General features: G+C 39.9%; 1 protein-coding gene across 2 annotated transcripts; it reads left to right on the plus strand.

Moving 5' to 3' along the window:
- The first annotated feature begins 5 nt into the window (after nt 1-5).
- Nucleotides 6-17,008, plus strand: RWDD4 (RWD domain containing 4). 2 transcript variants are annotated; one of them, XM_027599728.2, is made up of 8 exons: nt 6-251; nt 3,156-3,236; nt 7,462-7,571; nt 7,655-7,802; nt 9,580-9,697; nt 11,903-11,952; nt 12,089-12,091; nt 15,157-17,008. In XM_027599728.2, the coding sequence occupies exons 1-8, from the start codon at nt 228-230 to the stop codon at nt 15,187-15,189; spliced, it is 567 nt and encodes a 188-aa protein (XP_027455529.1). In that variant the 5' UTR covers nt 6-227; the 3' UTR covers nt 15,190-17,008. The 2 variants fall into 2 exon arrangements, with proteins under 2 accessions (XP_027455529.1, XP_027455530.1); XM_027599729.2 differs by having other exon boundaries at nt 7,466-7,571.
- The last annotated feature ends 2,289 nt before the right edge of the window (nt 17,009-19,297 follow it).

Here is a 19,297-nt window from a genome sequence, read left to right on the forward strand (position 1 = left end):
CCCGACGCCCCACCCTCGGCGGCCTCGGGCTCCCCGCCCACAGACCGCCCGCAGGCAGCTTCGCGCTGCCCGGAGGCCGGTGGCGCGCGTGACTCTCGTCCGCCGTGCGAGGGGTGTGCCTCCCGCAGCCCAGGGCTCGGAAGGGGGACGCCCCGGGCTCGGGGCCACTGCTCTCCCTTTCTCGTTGTCGCAGACGCCCTGCCGGGGGGCGTCCCGCAACCGGCGCGATGAGTGCCAACGAGGACCAAGAGGTGAGTCCCCCTGGCTGGACGCTCCTTCCCCGCGCCGGCGCGGTGCCTCGGCTGCGAGAGACGGCGGCTGAGCCCCCCGGGGCCCTGCCGGGTCCCGGCGCCGGGACGAGCGGCCCCGCACGTTCCTTCGCCCCTGCAGCGGACGGAGCCTGGCTGGGGTGCCCCAAGTTTACGGGTGTCCTGCGAGGAGATGCCAAGCACACGGGAACGGGAAGGGTCCACCTCTGCCTCCGCTCCCGCTGTAGCTTTCAGTTTTGCAAGCCCGGGAGTGACCCCATGCCTCCCTAATAATAAGGATGCGTGTCCTTGGTAGGCGACCCAGTGCTCTTGCCTCGCCTTAAATCCCCAGTGTTCTTGTTTAGCGCTTGTGTACGGAGTTAAGCTGTTTGGAATCTGATTACCTTAAAATTTTAAAATTTCTTGGCTGGTAGGGAGAGACTTAATTGAGATAGTTAAATTTCCGGTGGAGGAAAATAATGACACTGCCTCCGATTTCTGGCCTTTCTGTTTGGTGGAATCATTTATCCATCTGGTAGTTGTCCAATGGAAATTAAGGCTATTTTGAGCATGCACGTACCACCTGAATCGTAGAGTTTATGCTCAGCTATTTTCTCATGAAATGCCACTTTGACATTGAATCATATGATCGGGGAATGATACAGGTCATCTCTAGGGGAGCCCTCTAATTGTGTAATGTGTCCAGATGAGGAGAAGAGTTTGCAAAGGTAAAGTGGATGCCCCGGGGCTGCACAGTGAACATGTGGGTAGAATCAGAACTAAAATCCGAGTCTCTTAGATAAGTAATTCACTCTTCATTTAAAATATATTTGTCGAAAGTTAGCACTTTTACAAGATAAATGTGATAGAATCCCTGGAATGGAAGTTAACCTTAAAAGGACCCAAAGTCCAACAAGCTGGTGAAATCCCTTCTAAACTGTTCTTGCCAAGTGAGTTTCTAAGTCAAGGCACCAACAAATTCTTACTGTGAAGCATGGAGCCTATCATGTCATATTTCTCCAAGTTTGGCCCATGGAGCACTGCCTTAGAATCATCTGGGTGATTGTTAGAAAAACAGGTGCCTGCACTGTACCTCAGGTTTACTGAATTGGAATTCCTGGGGGGCCCAAGGATCTCCATTTTAACAATAGAATTCCATTCTTCTTCCACATGACTGATTTTCAGATCTTTGAAATCAGTTTTCTGCCCCGTTTTTCAGATGTCCTCTTCTCACACTAAATGATTCCTTTTAGCTTTTTTCCATATGTCCGTTCTTTTTGTTCCTTCATTGTCTTGAAATTGTGTGTCTGTGGACAGATTAAGTTTACTTATGTCCTGTTTTAAAATTGTGGCATCACAGTTTTCTACAGTTAGTTACTGTCAATTACAACCCTTTAAGTTTCTGTACAAAGCAATTTGTCTTTCATCCTCTACTTGTATGTTTAGTGATCTAAAGACAAGTTCTTCCACTTACCCTATAAAATTTCATCTCGTTAGATGGTTTTTCGAGGACATTTTGAATTCTTATTCAGCCACCAGCCTGATTCACTGCTCCATCAAATTGTCATTCATCAGTTTCATGAGGCTGCCTTCAATTTTTGTTACTGACCTACTCATTAGTTAAAATACAGGAAAGGATTAAGGGCAGGAGGAGTAGCCCTATATTTTGAGTAAGGTGGTTCTTTCTAATCTAATCTTGGTTTTTCTTGAATCCAGTTGAATTCCTGTATTTTTTTCACGTGAAGGTAGCAAGAGAAACCCAGGTAGACTGTTCTGTGCCTTTCCTTGATGTACCAATCAAGTTATCCTCTCTCATAAGGGTTGCTTACATTTATCTTGTTTTTCGTATGCTTGCCAAGGCTTACAGACTGCTACTCTTTATTCCCCTAGGCCCCCACAAACTATTTCTTTAATAATCTATTCTAAAATTTTGTCTGTCTTTAGTTTGTAGCATTCATGACATGCATCTTTTTGAAAACTAAAAGATGTACCAAAGTACCGTCTTTCTTTGCTTCTCTTCTTCACCCATTCATCAGCAATCACAACAGTGACTGAGTCTTCTCATTTGTCAGCCCACAGTGTTCTAAGAAATATTTCCAGGCAAGGATTATTAGTTACATTTTCTCTTGCAGTCCTTTTTTCCATCTTGGGTAGATCCTTGTCAAACCTTTTTCTAACCATCATTTTTTTTTTTTAAGTTCTTTTTATGATCTGTAAGTGGTTTTTCAAGCTTCATATCATTCTGTGGGAAGGATTACAAATATAAATAATACATGTAAACAGTGGGGAATTACTGTGCTTTGTATTTCTCATCTCCAAGTGTAATGCTCTTTCTACCCCAGCCTAGGACACATGCTTTGGAGTTGCTTTAAACTGACTTATTTTCCTCCTTGCTGGAAAGGAGAAAATAAGATATTCTTTTTTTTTTTTTTAAAGATTTTATTTATTTATTTGAGAGAGAGAGAGAATGAGAGATAGAGAGCACGAATGGGAAGAGGGTCAGAGGGAGAAGCAGACTCCCTGCTGAGCAGGGAGCCCGATGTGGGACTCGATCCCAGGACTCCAGGATCATGACCTGAGCCGAAGGCAGTTGCTTAACCAACTGAGCCACCCAGGCGCCCGAAAATAAGATATTCTTCCCAGGATTAATGTGAGAATTAGTGAGATAGTGCACTGTAAAATGCTTAGGAGTGCCTGGCACATAATTTTAAAGTAAGTATTAGTATTAATATTGTGTCGCTACACTCACATATATACGTTATATACACATATTACAAACATCAAAGGCCATCTAGAAGTAGCTAAGTTTTACATAGTTGAGTGGGCTTGAATCAGAAACTAAAGACCCTCTATTTCTAATCCACTTATACCACTAAACAAAACTCATTTGATTCATTCTTTTTTCAGATGGAACTGGAAGCTCTACGTTCTATTTATGAAGGAGATGAAAGCTTCCGGGAATTAAGTCCAGTGTCATTTCAATACAGGGTAAGATGTGACATGACTAGGAGCCCTTGCCACTTTGCTAGAAAAGATTGAAGGTTGCTAAAGATGCTTTCATTTTTTTAAATGATTTTGTTTGTTAAATTTAACAGTTTAAATTTCTTACATCTTTGGATTTTCTGAAGCCTTTGGACGAAAGCTCATCACCGTGACATCAGTTATTTTTAGCTTTTGAAAACAATTCAGAAACTTTGAAAAACTAAGATAAACTTGTTTTTGTTGTGTCAGAATTATCAAATGTTAGAAGTGGAAGAAACCTTAGAAATTATATGGTCTTGCCTTCTAACCTTAAAGATAGCATCTCTCAGTCATAACTTCCCAAGCTTTCCCAGCTGATGCTGATAAATACTAGAATTAAAATCCAGGTCTCTATTCCAAGTCTAGTATTATTTCCCCCCCCACCATGATACAGTCAAGAAAACTTGATATTTTCCTAATTCCATATAAGTAATATATGTGAATATTTTTTACATATTCTTTAAAAGGGAATTTGCTCATAACTGTTCTCAACATGAAACAGCACCAGTATCTTGTTTTGTAAATAAGTAACATAAAGCATTTTTCCAGATGATTATAAGTAGTAGTGGTGTGAGAAAGTTTTTTTGTATAAGACTTAGTTATTTACATCATCGTTTAAAATAAATTATGTGATAAGTGATCCTTAGGTGTCATTATTATAGACTATTACAGAAGATGAATTCTTTATCATTACTTTCTTTAGAGACTCTCTTCTCTGTTTAGCTCCTCTCAGTTCCCTTTCAAGCTCAACAGTCTTTACACTGCTCCATGGATAGAACAATAAAAAAACTTAATGGCCAAGGTTAACACTGGGGTTAAGTCCTAGGCCCTTTGATTTGAATCCAGCTGCCTCCCCAGACTTCCCCAAACACTACTACTTACCCCTTAGCAAGTAGGAGATTGAACACTGCCCCATACTTTCCCAAATATCTGTATTAACAGCGGTTACTTGTTGACCACAGTATACACAATGTAGTAGGACATGTGTAAGTCCTACAGGATGGATACTCTGCTGTGACCGCAGGATGGATTTCAAGGGTATAAAATGTGAGGTTTGGAAAGCTTGTTTGTGTTGAGAGCCAGAGGACCTAGGGTGCAGGTCTGGCTAGGTCCTGGTCAGACCCCTCAGTTCCTCTTTAGCAGACTGGTTTGGTAACCTCCTGAATGATTCTCCCCTTTCAGTTCGGTCGGAGGCTTGCTCCCACACCTCACCAGTAGTCCTCCTGCAGACGACTAGGTAGCTCTCTGAAACACATAATTAGTTACCCCATTCTTTCGTTTAGAAGGGCTTCCCCATGGGTTTCTCCTGCCTATAGAATAGGGATTAAATTCCTTAGCTTGACACTCAAGGCTCTTCTCTTTGATTCAAATTGCCTCTCCAGACTTTCCCATCCACTACCATTCATTAGACACAGTAGCCTGTGGAACATTTCCCTGCATTTTTTTTTTTTTTTAAGATTTTATTTATTTGACACAGAGAGAGCGACAGCAAGAGAGGGAACATAAGCAGGGGGAGTGGAAGAGGCAGAAGCAGGCTTCCTGCCTAACAGGGAGCCCGATGCGGGGCTCGATCCCAGGACCCTGGGATCATGACCGGAGCTGAAGGCAGACGCTTAACGACTGAGCCACCCAGGCGCCCCCCCCCCCATGCATTTTTTTAATACTGTGCCTGTGGACATGCCATTTGCTCTTTCCCTCACCTCACGTCCCTCATCCAGCCTACTTCTCCTTTAATGCCTAACTCAAGCTCCTCTGTATTTGGGCCTTGTCTCCTAGCTTTCCCTTGACTTCAAAGCAGAATTGACCATTCCCTATTTCTTCATACTTTGTTCTGTCTCTTTTAAACTTTTAATCGTGCTGCAGTTTCACGAGTTACCTAAATGTCTGCTCCCCTTGAAGACGGGAATGGTCTTATCTCTATTTTTGTATTTTCTGTACCTAGGACTGTAGGAGACACATGGCACCTTGTTTCTACACATACCTTGAGTAAGGACTTAGTAATTGCATAGAGCAAGTAACTTTTACCACTTTTTCATTAACTCTGGATTTGAAACACAAGCATAAACTGATGATGTCATCAACTTACATAGGTGTATATCAGCAGGTCCCTAAGTTTATCTGACATAATTTCTTTTTTTTTTAAGATTTTATTTATTTATTCGACAAATAGATAGAGAGCACAAGTAGGCAGAGTGGCAGGCAGAGGGAGAGGGAGAAGCAGGCTCTCCCGCTGAGCAGGGAGCTGGACGTGGGGCTCGATCCCAGGACCCCAGGATCATGACCTGAGCCAAAGGCAGCCACTTAACCGACTGAGCCACCCAGGTGCCCCTATCTGACATAATTTCTAAGCCTCACCTGATATTGGTGTGTCTTGTGATTGAGGGCGAGGGGAAGGGAATAAAAAATTAGTGGTCAGAGAGTAAAGGTGAATCAAGTGACAATTCGGGGTGAAAATTTTTTCAATCTATTGCTGTTGTCTAAAAATAAATATTTTTAAAAAGCAGCACATACACTAAAAATATTACAGAGGAGATCAGCGTAGCCCTATGCAAGGATGGGATGCTGACTCATGAATCATTCCATAGTTTTATTAGAAAAATCACCATTTTGCAACCACCAACATGATGATCATTTCAGGCAAGGCTCATTAATGGATGCTAAAACCTTTGAGTGAAAAGTTGTTGAGAAGCAGTATATTCACATGGTTTTGTAGTGTCACTCCACAGATTACTTGTTAATTACAAAATGGGAAAGGTACCTTTACATTGAAGAGATTTGAAGAACATCACCTTAACTGATCAAGCTTAGTATCACCAGTGATGATTCCAGACGATCTTATGTGCCTCCTTATATGATGCTGTGGGAATATGCCCCATCACCTGTGTAGTATCCCTACCAAAATATTTAATGTGAATTGGATGCAGGAAACAGTCCTGATCTGGGGACATTATACAAGAAAACTGGCCTTAGATTCTTTTTGTCATGAAAGATATTTAAAAGGCAGGCAGGGTGGCTGGGGACTGTTCTAAATTAAAGCAGAATAAAGAAATTTGACAACCAAATGTAATCCATGATCCTCAGTGGATTATGGATTTGTGGGTTGAGAAGGTGGTTTATTAAAGGACACTTTGGATATGAATGGGGAACTTTTTAGATGGATTACGAATTAGATAATATCTCTGTATCAATGTTGAATTTCTTGGGTGTGACAATGGTAGTGTAGTTCTAGAGGAGAATGTCCTTATTCTTAGGATACTTTACCCTGTAAATATTTAAGGATGTTTCATCATGTCTGAAACTTACTTTCAAATAGTTCAACAAAAACCAAAGGAAAAAAAAAAGTCACCCCCATTGGGGGAGGGGGCAATTCTGTAACAGAAAGAGAAGTGGATGGAGGCAAAGGTATTTGGTGAATAAGATAGATACATGTCAATGAGTGGTCATTGTCCTATTCCAGTTTCTCTATGAGATTAAAATGTTTCAAATACAAATTTGGGGAGAGCAAAAGAAATAGAAAAGACATGTTTAAATTATCCAAGTGAAGGGGGTGGAAAGTTTCAAACTTCCGGTTATAAAAAAAAATTAGGGATATAATGTACAGCATGGTGACTGTAGTTAGTAACATCGTATCGCATATTTGAAGGTTGCTAAGAGAGTAGATCTTCAAAGTTCTCAGCCAGCCTAAGGCATTCCTAAACCTTGTCTCTTTACCTTTTCTTTTTTCTCTAAATTTTACATTTCCTTTTCTGGTCTTGGGATTGTGCTAATGTATATCAGTCACTTGTTTTGAACACCTCTTCTGATTTGGCAATTAGAAAACTTAGGGCAAAGATTAGGTCTTTCAAGTTGGTGGATTATTATTTTTGTCCATTCTCTTCCTGTCCCCCACAGTTGATGTCTTATCTTTATCCCCAGAAAGCTCTGATGAAAACAAAAATTCATATAAGACAGTCCTGATACTGGAAAAAGCTGGAGGGCTGGTTGGAGAGACAGGCCATGGACATCAAGTCAGGTTCTATTAATACGGCTGTCACCCCCTGCCAAGTCTCAGCCTGTACCCCTGAACTTTTCAGAATACTATGTTTCTGGTCTGATCATGAGCATCGGCAATAATTCATCATTTTAAAAGTCATAATGAAATATTCTGTCTTTGTATCACTTTTTACAAGCCTAAGATTTCCCTTTTCTTCAGATAGGTGAAAATGGTGATCCCAAAGCCTTCTTAATAGAGATTTCCTGGACAGAAACATATCCCCAAACACCTCCAATTATATCTATGAACGCTTTTTTTAACAACACCATGTGAGTAGTGTTCCGTTTTCATTGTTTTTTTGTAATGCTGTCTCTTCCTTTTCTCTCAGCAATATGTTTCTTGTGCGTTTTAGATCATCGGCTGTAAAGCAGAGCATATTAGCCAAGTTACAGGAAGCAGTGGAGGTCAATCTTGGGACCGCCATGACCTACACATTGTTTGAATATGCCAAGGACAATAAGGAGCAGTTCATGGAGAATCACCAGCCCGTGAATTCTACGGTAAGCTCGTGCTTCGTTTTGGTTTCACTTTGCTACTACTTCAGCTTTGCTAATTTTTTTTTTTCTTTAATTGGAAGGAGATATTGTGTTAGATTGAAAATGAGTTAGGGGCGCCGCGCGTGGCTTAGCTAACTGCCTGCCTTCAACTCAGGTCATGATCCCAGGGTCCTTGGACGGAGCACCCCCATCGGGCTCCCTGCTCAGTGGGGACTCTGCCTCTCCCTCTGCCTCTCCCCCAGCTCTTGCTCTCTCTTGCTCTCTCAAATAAATAAAATCTTTAAAAAAATAAATAAAATAAGTTGTATCTGAGTTAAATTAAGAATAGTAAATTTTAGGTTTTTTAGTGTCTATTTAATTTTAAAAATGAAATCATATCCTTTAGATCTTATCCTTCATATAAGACTAGAATACTCATGTGCCCACCAAAAACTGAGGTGGTGTTGAACCAAATATTTGTTTAAATGTATTTAATGTCTTCATAAAGCTCAGATTGAGGATTTCTGATGTGGTGCTAAAATACATTTGAAATTACTTTCTTCATGAGCCTTCTTTAGTTGTCAATAGTCTTGCCCCAGTTCACTTTGAACGTGATGCAAGCTTGAAGAGACTTTATTAATAGGAAAAAAAAAAATTTATTTCTAAAAGTATTTTAGGAAATCATCACCTCTTATGACCGCAGGCATCTCTTTTTAGAGCTGCACCCAGTCATGTGCTAAAAGACTTTCCGTGGTCACAGTCTGTTGAGTTCTGTGAACCAGGCTGGTGGCTTTCTGAGAGCAGCTGCTCTGTTGTCTTCTACTTGAACATGTCTGCCTTCTACGTTCCCAACAGAACACAGAAGAACACTGAGGGCGGCTGTCTAGCGATAGAAGGTGGTAGCAGAGCTGGTGGGCTATGGGCCACACCAGGTGGCCCTGAAATCCTCACTGCACCTCTCACCATGTGACTTTTTTTGATGGGGGAAAGGGGACCAATGTCTTAATCTCACTGTGCTCAGTTTCTTCTTTTGTAAAACAGGGATTATAATAGTATCTACCTCATAAGATTGTAGTAAGGATCAAATGAGTAATATATGGACAACATTTATAGCAATGCTTGGCATCTAGTAAGCATTTTAAATTTTGCCTATCACACTCTGATTACATGAATCCAAATTAAAATATTTTTTTGAAGATTTTATTTATTTATTGTGAGAGAGAGCAGGGGGGAGGAGCAGAGGGAGAGGGAGAGAAAATCTCAAGCAGACTCTGTGCTGAGCACGGAGCCCAATGCAGGGCTCAGTCTCACAACCCTGGGATCATGACCTGAGCCAAAATCAGCAGTTAGACACTTAACTGACTGAGCCACCCAGCACCCTTAAAATATTTTTCTTCATTCATGAAGATTTTCTTCATTTCTTCAGGGAATCAGGGTTTTCCAGGTAGGCATGTGTGATTTTTCTAAAGACATATTTAAATTTCCAAATCAAGCAGATTACCTGAATTATAAAACTACCTTAGAAGTTCAGAGCTTCATCATAATGTTGGTATCACGTCTTCTTTTTCAGAGACCTGGTTATAACAATGGAACTAACATTATGTAAGTCCCTCTATGGGAACTTTTAGAAGAATGAAAGCAATGTGCTAATGGCACCTGATCTAATAAATGGATAGTATAATATAGGATTCTTTTACTTCACAGATCTAAAAATCGTCAACTCGTTTGAGGATGTGGCCATATTTAGTGTAACTCAATAAGTTTTCAGGCATTAGTGTAGGAATTATTTGTTTTTTTCTAGATACCCATAAGCAGTATCATCTCCGTTGAAACTCCTAATACAGCCCCATCGAGTAAGAAAAAAGAAAAAAAAGAACAGCTTTCAAAAGCACAGAAACGTAAGCTGGCAGATAAAACAGGTTTGTGTTTTGTTGTTTTTTTTTTTATAACGCAGACAAATGGGTTGCTTTTTAGTGTGGTATGAGTGCTTAATAAGGATATTTCGATTTAGAAGAGTAGTTCTCTCTTCTTCATCCTTGGAACATTTGGATCGGACACTGTCTTGGGTCACAGATCTATATTGAAAATATTTACTACTTGACCACAAGCGATCGCTGTTTGAGGGGAAGGTAAGTAAGTGGCAAAATGGCTGTAAATGAGTCTCGAGGTTGAGAAACAGGGTAGCATACAAAAGTGTATCCTACCTGTACCCTTTCTGACCTGTTTGGGATTTTCCTCTTTGTTTACCTCTCTGGCAGATATGTGTATTACTAAATATTTTTTGAACTATAGCTTTCGTTTGAGATGAAGTCTGGTATGCCATTAGATCTTAGCACAATAAATAATGTAATGTTTTTACCTGTAGTTGATTTATTTATACAATTGGAATAAGATTTAAGAATAGAATTTCTGTGTCTCCTAAACCAGAGTCATCTTATGGACCTTTAGGAGAGAATTTATAATTCTCATATCACCAGTAATATCTGATCTCTTTATTTAACCTGAAAATTTGCAAATTGGTATCAGTCTGTAAACTTTTTTTCCAGTTAAGGAAATGTATATATTTATATACATATACACAAGTGTGTCCACGTATACTACGTCTGTACGTGTGTGTGTTGGTGTAAGGTTACAAGCTGCCCTTTCTCGAAAAGAACTGACCCTTTTACTTTGGTGAGGAAGTTTAAAGTAATGCCCTTTTATAAAGGGATGGCAGGTTTTTTTGCTTATGTTTAACGTCCTGTGTGGCAGAATGAAAAGATTGCAACCCTTTGTTGGCCCTCAAAATACATTTTGAAGTCACAATAGTTTGTGAAATAACAAATCTGGGAATCCATTATACCTAATATTAAAGCATGAACAACCGAAGCAGTGAATTATTAGTCATTACAATCTGTTTTCTAGAATTTTGGTTAATGTCTTTTTTAATGCTGTAGCGTCTCTGTCAGTTCATTACCTGTTGCTTTCATACATAATGACCTATGATCATTCCCTTTCATTATTGTTTCCCCACCTCCATCTTTTTGATGATGCCCACCTAAGAGGCACTATCTTTCTGTACTTACGGTATAGGAATTTGTGACTTGGAGCTTGCATTCTAAATAAAACTTTAAAAGGACCGGGAGTAAGTTTTAGTTAACAAAATTGGTGATCTGCCCCCACACCCCTGACAACCAATAAACAGTGGGATAAGATTCTTATTGGCCTAAAGGAGAAAAGAACCATTAGCATCTAAGATTGAGGTCCAGTAATGCTGCCTCTGTCCTGTAAGTACCATGAGGTTGGTTTCTGTTTCCCTTGTGTAAAATTAATGTATTGGTTTTAAATGCAGATTTTGATGATTTCATAAAACGAGATGTATAGAGCTATATCAAGCATAAAGGAAATCACACCTTTTTATACTAAAACACTTACATTTAGTAAACTGTTCTTCAAGTTTGAATATTCTATTAAAAGAATGAAGTTGCTTTGTAAACTATAATTTTTTATATAAAGTTTCGGCTTGTTTTCAAGCACTCCCAACAGATTAAAGACCTGTCAGATTAAACAATGTTAGGCTAAATAATGAATATTTTATCAGACCACAAAAGTTAATAAATAAGTTGACCAGGCCTCCTCTGAGTTTCGAGACCAGACATTGATTTATAAGGACTCTTGTCTTGAGCCTAGCTTCGTAGTTTAAAAACCCTCATGAAGCAGTAAAGTAGCACAGCGTCTCACTTAAAAAAGCCGTGACCTTATAAAAAGGGGTAGAATTGTACAAGTGCATGAAACTAAGAAATTGATTAGTTCCTCTTCCTGGCGTTTCCAACTCACCTCCATGTTTTTGTCTTAATATCATGGTTTTGTCTTGAATGGAAATAGGGTAAATGTGAAAGGGAGCGTGTCTGAGTTACTTTGCAAGTATCCCGAGGAGAACAGTGCTTTCAATTCACAATGATGATAAACTGGTTTTCCAGCTTAATAATACATGATTTAAAATTTTAATCTATTATTGTGTAGATCTATTATTCTGTATTTAATCTATTGTTGTGTAGAATGGTATGCAAAAGCTTATTGTTAGAGTATTAATTGCTTTAAAAATTACTGCTTGGTCTTACAAAGTTACTGTTTTTATCCTCTAGATCACAAAGGAGAACTGCCTCGAGGATGGAACTGGGTTGATGTGGTGAAGGTAATATAATACTTATATTCTGGGCTTCAAAACATTGTTATCAATCTGCCATCAAATAATGAAATTTATATCTTCATTTTTTCCCCCCCTCAACCTTTGAATTTTACTGGAATGGCTGTTTCCCTTTTTGCTTCAGCATGTAAGTATTTTTGAAATATCTTTCACATTCGTTTCTTTCCTACACCTTCAGTTTTAGATTTCCTTTATTTAAATAATGGAAAATCTGTAGAACTAAGCTATAAGTATCATGAAGTATGACTGCTTACGTAAGTACATCTGAAGAAGGAACATGCCTAGCTATGACTCTGGATTAGCGGTAGTGTGGAAACAAGAAACAAGGCATGGAAAGGAATGCTTTGATTTCTTAGTAGAAATTCATATATATGTTTTAAGGGCAAACCCTAGATGGAGTTTCCCATCATTGTCAAGAAGGATTTTCTGTTTTTCTTATTTAAAATTGTTTACTTTTCACCTTGAAGTTTTTTGCCACCTTCTCTCAATATTTTTCTTATTGGTAGCTTCCAGTATATTAAAGTGATGCTTACTTAATCCTTTTTCTTTTTTTTTTTTTTAAGATTTTATTTATTTGACAGGGAGAGACACAGCGAGATAGGGAGCACAAGCAGGGGGAGTGGGAGAGGGAGAAGCAGGCTTCCCGCTGAGCAGGGAGCCCGATGCGGGTCTCGATCCAGGACCCTGGGATCATGACCTGAGCCAAAGGCAGACGCTTAATGACTGAGCCACCCAGGCGCCCCTAGTTAATCCTCTTTGTAGGACTTCATGAGATGAGTTTTGCATGCCAATTAGTGCCACTACTGCTGTGAGAAGTAATGAATATGATCCAAGGGTAGTTAAAGATTAGAATTTTAGTGGGGACCTACAAATACAGGTGATTTATAAACAGTATATTCTTAGAGTTCGAGTCAGCAGTTTGGGCCATGGGGTACCTTTGCTATAGAGACTGTTTAAAATAATCTTTGTGCCTAATACAGAAATATTACCTGGGAGTAGGTGAGCTGCGATCGGAAGAAAGCAGCAGTATTTCTCGTCCGCTTCCTGGGCAAGGGGCTGAGCGCACATAAGATGTCTGTGTGGGTGCGGCTTCTCCCATGTTCTCTCATTTAGCCACGCCCCCCTCCACTGATGCCTGATGGATACTCCGTGTTGTCCTAGGTGTGCTTGTATGTACCTCACCAGCCAAGTCGTTTCCCTCCTTAGAATGCTTCAGGCTTCAGAATGAGAGTGCATCCTTCCCAGACAGTAGCCGTCAGCAGAAATTGGGCTCAGAAAGTAATCCGATTAATCCAAAGGTGGTAGTTAGCTCCTCCTTGCCTAGCTCCAGAAATTTAGTTTTCTGCTTGTTTTTCAGAGTCCTTGTTAATATAAATTAGAATTTCAACACATATAAAGGAAATGAAGATTGAAATAATCCAGTAATCTTGGGAGATAGGCGAAGGTATTTTTAGGAGGGAGGTTAGCACGTAGGCGGGTCTGGACTCAGAATCTGTTATCCGAAGCTAGTAGTTTCCAAATATGATCTTGGGATCCCTGGGAGGTCCTGGAGGCCTCTGGGCCTCTGCAAGGTCAAAACTGTTTACATCCTAATATTAAGGTGTTGTTTGCCTTTTTTCCTCATTCTCTCACAAGTGGACAGTGGTGTTTACCAGGGGCTCCATGAAGTATAATGATGCCATCACTAATACTCTTCTCTTAGAGCACTAATAGAATGTGTGCTTTTGTATTCTTGTGTTTTCCAGAATTTTCTAAGGTGGTGAGTAGGTTTAGAATCTAAGTATGTGCATTTTTATATTAACTCAGTTTGTTGGGGCACCTGGGTGGCTCAGTCGGCTGAGCATCTGCCTTCGGCTCAGATCATGATCCCGGGGTCCCGGGATCGAGCCCTGCATCGGGCTCCTTGCTCTGCAGGAAGCCTGCTTCTCCCTCTCCTCCCTGCTTGTGCTCTCTCACTGTCTCTCCTTCTCTCTCTCAAATAAATAAACAAAATCTTCAAAAAAACAAACAAAAACTCAGTTTGTTCTTAGTACTCGTACTGTGTTTCTGTTCATGGTTTTCTGTTTTACCTGCCTTACTGTGGAAGCAGATTTGTGAAAACCCAGCTGTCTTCTGTTGAGCTCAGGAATAAAGAAATTCACAAAAATGTAAAACAACACTATTCTTCGCATTAAGTTTTATTTGTTTTAGAAGACACAGCTTTTCATTTAAGAAATGTTATTCGGTGATCATGGAATGAGTCTGTTGTTATTTTTACATGAACTCAATTCCTCAGTTTTAATTTCAAACACTGTAGGTTTAATATACATTTAAAAGAAAGCTCCTTTAAGATCCTCAAAGTGGGAAGAGGAGCTGGGGCCAGAATGTTTGAGAACTGCTACCCTTAACAGTTTCTGCTTTTCACAGCTTCCTACATTCTCTGGGGTTCTCAGGGTTTGGGTTCATTGGGGATTTCTTGATGGCTGGGTCTTTATTCTGGTCAGAATTGTCTGTGTATTCTTTGGGAACTCCTCCCCTTCCCCCGCATTTGCTAAATTCTATAGATTTTTATCAGAAAAGACTTGCAATTTAAGATTTTTATCATATTTTTATTTTATTTTTTTAAAGATTTTATTTATTTATTTGACAGAGAGAGGGAACACAAGCAGGGGGAGTGGGGGAGGGAAAAGCAGGCTTCCCGCGGAGCAGGGAGCCCGATGCGGGGCTCGATCCCAGGACCCTGGGATCATGACCTGAGCCGAAGGCAGACGCTTAAAGACTGACCCACCCAGGCGCCCCTTTATTGTATTTTTAAAACTGTACTTAATTTATGTGGTGTTTTTTTTACCACAGTATTTAAAATTTTTGAAGTCTTTATTGTGAAAATGATAGAAGAACGTCATTCATTTTATAAGTGGCACCTTTTGTATGTTCTTGGTTCCAGTTTATTTCTTGGAAAGCTTCAAGGGATTTTTTTCCCCCCTTGCTCTATTGAGGTTGTATTTTTAAAGAATTGTGTTTAAAGTAGCTGAGCCTGAAGTTGAAAAGTAGTTAAATACGTTGAACGCTGTAGCTGGTATTAAGTTACATGAACCTTGTTGTCTGTTGTTCTATCAACTATAAATATTTATTTCTCGTAGTAAGTGAAAACAGTGAACTCAAGTAATATGATAGCTTAATCTTGTTGATGATGTCCTTTTTTGTCTTTTATAGTTAAGCAAAACTGGCTCTAAAGATGATGAATAGTACTTGGAATTGAAGACAAGGGAAGAACATCCTTTAAGAAGTAAACTGGGTTCAAAATCCTTCATTACTCTTTTCTGGTATTGAGGTGGCTTTTTATAAAACAGAATTTTTTTGTATGTTTCTTATGTAAAAAACGTTTTAAGCTGAAAGTTCATGAAGAGATCTGGTTGTATTAAATTATTTTCACAAACTTGCCTTAATAAAAGGTGAAATGTTACTGTTTAGTATACTTTATGAAGATGGTTGAGCTTTGTAAATGGACAAAATGGGAAATAATAAATAATCAATGTGAATTTATATGCTCTTATTCTAGTGGATGTGATATTTTTTAAAGGAGTAGGAAGCCCTTTTGAAACTCTCACCCCAGTGGATCAGAATACTGAGTACACAGTTACTCTGCGGCATGATCCATATTAATAGACTTCTCGTCTTAATAAAGTCTTCATCTCTTCTTTCTCTTAATTAGTGAAGCATAAATTGCTCCAGAGAAATTTAAATACTAATATTTGAACTTTTACATAATATTCTTTGTAGTTCCTTTTTATTTTTCGAGGGTGAACTGCTTCTTTTTAGTAAATAACTATCTGTTCATCCTGTTCCTTTGGGTCATGATATTTGCCCGTGAGAGTTTTCAGCCATATGTGGAATAGGAGAATATAAAAATAAATCTGCCAAATGCATTCAAAAGCATTTGAATAGAAGTGCTGATTCCCACTGAAAACATTTCTCTTTGCTGCATATACCAAGATGGGAGTAAAAGATGCCTTAATATTTAATTTTTGTATTGTTGGAGACAGTGGTTTTAATAAATTCCTGTTTATCTGCTACTGTGTGGTTTTGGTTGTCTGGTAACAGGTCTCCTAAATGGTTTAACATAAAACCACCTCTCAAGTCTTGTTTCTTTTCAAGTATCCACGTGGGTTTCTCAGCCTGAGCATCTTCCTAGTTATAGACATAGAAGTGTTTCAAATGCTGAATCATAGTACAGGCTTGATTATTTTTTTTAATCACGAGTAGGGTACCCTATTACTGTCGTGTAACCAGGAAGTTACTGATGTGTCTGTGTGATTCCCAGTGACTGCATTTGCTTCCCGGCTGGAAAACCCTAGAAAAACCTTCTAGAAATAAATATTTCTAGAAGGGGAGGCTGTGTTCCTCCAATTACACCTGTGCAGCTCGGGTCTGAGTTTTTAAAGAGTAATGAACTTGTAGAGACACGTCCTTAGCATACGAGCAGTTTAAATTACGTCCGTGGCTTTTACTGGGCTAACGTTAGGCTCGGTTAAATCGTGTGAGTTACACAGTAAATACAATTATGGTGAAGAAGTGTAATCTGATTTTCAGAAGCTGAATCACATTTGATATCTTGAACTAATAGAACAAAAGCATTAAAATTCAAGACCACCGGAATATGGCCAACTTTTGTTCTGGGGGTTGTGTGTACATGGTTTTTGTTGTGTTGATTTGTTTGCTTGTTTTTAAAGAAACTGAAACTACGACATCTGCTCGTGGAACAAACCGTGTTTTGCTCTGAAGATTCTGAAATTGTTCAGGCTTCTTGTGGTTCAGAGATGACAAAGAATAATGCTAGTTAAATGCCAATGAGCTATTTTTACTCTTTTTATATGAAATGTACAAATTTAGGGGGTGATGGTGGCAGGTGGTGCCTCTGACCACCTTCTGGGAAACACTGATGAAACATTCTCATCTGTATTGCCATCATCTGTTCAGCACTCTGAGTGTATTTTCTCAAAGTCCGTCTACCTGAAATTGTATGGAATGACATCATTAATAAGCAATAAAACCAGAATTACACACAGTGCTTTTCTCTGTGTTTTATTTCAAGTCGATGGAGAGAGAATTGTTGATTTCACAAATTTGCACAGACTTACCGTGTAAGATGTACCCTCCTACGAGAAACTGTTTAAAATGTTGAATTGAGAAAAAATTGTTTAATGAGCTGACAAGAAGGTAAAGGATACCCAGAGTCTAAAAAAACAATTTTAATATTTTATTTATTTATTATTTGAGAGAGAGAGTGAAAGAGAGAGAGTACCAGCACAAGCTGGGGGAGGCAGAGGGAGAAGCAGACTCCCCGCTGAGCAGGGAGCCCGATGGAGGGCTCCATCCCAGGACCCTGGGATCCTGACCTGAGCCGAAGGCAGACGCTGAACAGACTGGGCCACCCAGGCATCCCCCAGAGCCTAAAACATTTAAACAAAAGTTGGAAGCTTGAGGTTAAGGACAGCTTCAGTTTTCACAGCGTCAGGGGCCCAGAAGACAGATGAGGTCTGGGATCAACCCAGGTTAAGGAGTCACACACAGGTACACACAGCATGCGTGAGGCTGAGACCTATCCCCCCGGGGGGACCCTGAGGAAAAATTCCTGTCTTGAACTTTGGTTCTCCATGGAAGGGTAAAATGTAAACAGATGGACATGGACTCTCCTGATGACTTACAACAGGGTTCCTCACACTTGGATTTCAGCCCAAATTTTTCCCCATATGAGTGATCTTAAAAAACAACTCCTCAAGCCAGGATTTTAGTTTAAAGTGGTACCATCTGGGCACCTGGCTGGCTCAGTCGGTAGAGCAGGTGACTCCTGATCTCAGGGATTGTGAATTAAACTCCCAGGTTGGGTGTACAGAGTATTTTAAAAATAAAATAAGAATTAAAAAGTGGTGCCAACCGGGTAGAGCCTCTGGGCAACTAGTAGAAATGACCACATATTGACCCTGGAAGAACCCACCTTCAAGCCAGACCTCCAAAGAAAGCCCCACAGTAGAGTGCTCGGAATGCGCTCTCACGGTCAAAGCCACGGTCCATGGAAGCGGGACATTGTGACAGTCTCCTACAGGGAAGCTGAGGGGAAGGAGCACTTCAAGGATGTATTCTTACAACACAGACTCTTAGATGTTAAGAGGAATTGAGTAAGGAACAAGAAACTATTAAGACGCATCAAGCAGATTTGGAAAAGAACCAAATAGAACTTCTCGAAAAGTAAAATAACTGGAATTAAAGTTACAGATGAAGACGTGTGCTTTGGCAAATCTGAAGTATAAATATCCTGTGGAATGAAGGCGGAACTAAATTTGCACTTTGGGATTTTCTCTTTTCAATTGTAACCTTAGAATCTTTCTTTCTTTTTTTTTAGATTTTTTATTTTATTAGAGAGAGCGCGCACGTGAGGGGCCGAGGGAGAGAGAGAGGCCAACTCCCCGCTGAGCAGGGAGCCCAATGTGGGGCTCGATCCCAGGACCCTGGGATCATGACCTGAGCTAAAGGCAGATGCTCAACCCACCAAGACACCCAGGCACCCCAATCTTGGAATCTTTCTGCATTATTTCTTCACAGGCCCCACCATTTTAGGTCAGCTGGGTGATTTGAGCTTTCCAAAAGTTCTGCTTGATAATTGCACGTGTACCTTCCAGGACCTTGTTTCAGAAGAGACCAGTTAAGGACAAGGATTTGGCCAATGTTTCCAGAGGTTGTCCGTGATAACTTTAAAAAGAATAAATTTAGAAATCATGCTCTGTAATAAGAGTTTTGTCACTGGATAGTCCACAGAATGAAAACAGAACAAAAGGCATTATCTGGTAGGAATTATCTGGTAATCTATGATTCTAAATTTCAGTGTTTCCATTATGTGACAAAATAATCAGGAATTGATCAATGATCTGAAGTGTTTTTCTGTGTGTGATCCATTAATGAAGAAACTCATTGAAGGTCTTCACCAGCAATTTTCCAATGGAATGGAAGAGAACAGAATTCAACAGAAAATACCAGTGTATATCACATGTTGTAAGGGTCTTTGAGTGCGTGTGACTGTTGTTTTGGTTTGGGGTGTGTATGTGCACCTACTGTATAAAATTTATTTCTTAAAGTACATCACAGTGAAAAAGTTTTAAAGGCACTGATCAGAGCATACAAAATGTGGGACAAATTTTATATGTAAAGATTTCATTTTTAAAAGCACAAAATGGGGGCGCCTGGGTGGCTCAGTCTGTTCAGCGTCTGCCTTCGGCTCAGATCATGGTCCCAGGGTCCTGGGATCGAGCCCCGCATCGGGCTCCCTGCTCTGAGGAGAGTCTGCCTCTCTCTCTCCCTC

This window comes from Zalophus californianus, chromosome 2 (genome assembly GCF_009762305.2).
Source record: "Zalophus californianus isolate mZalCal1 chromosome 2, mZalCal1.pri.v2, whole genome shotgun sequence".
NCBI classification, from domain to species: Eukaryota; Metazoa; Chordata; class Mammalia; order Carnivora; family Otariidae; genus Zalophus; species Zalophus californianus.

Bases quoted from the DNA above. Each gene is read 5' to 3' on its own strand.
- RWDD4 (XM_027599728.2), top strand. From the start codon at position 228: ATGAGTGCCAACGAGGACCAAGAG. The intron at 7,803-9,579 runs GTAAGCTCGTGC...GTTTTTTTCTAG, and splicing joins ACCAGCCCGTGAATTCTACG to ATACCCATAAGCAGTATCAT. The intron at 9,698-11,902 runs GTTTGTGTTTTG...TTTATCCTCTAG, and splicing joins TAAGCTGGCAGATAAAACAG to ATCACAAAGGAGAACTGCCT.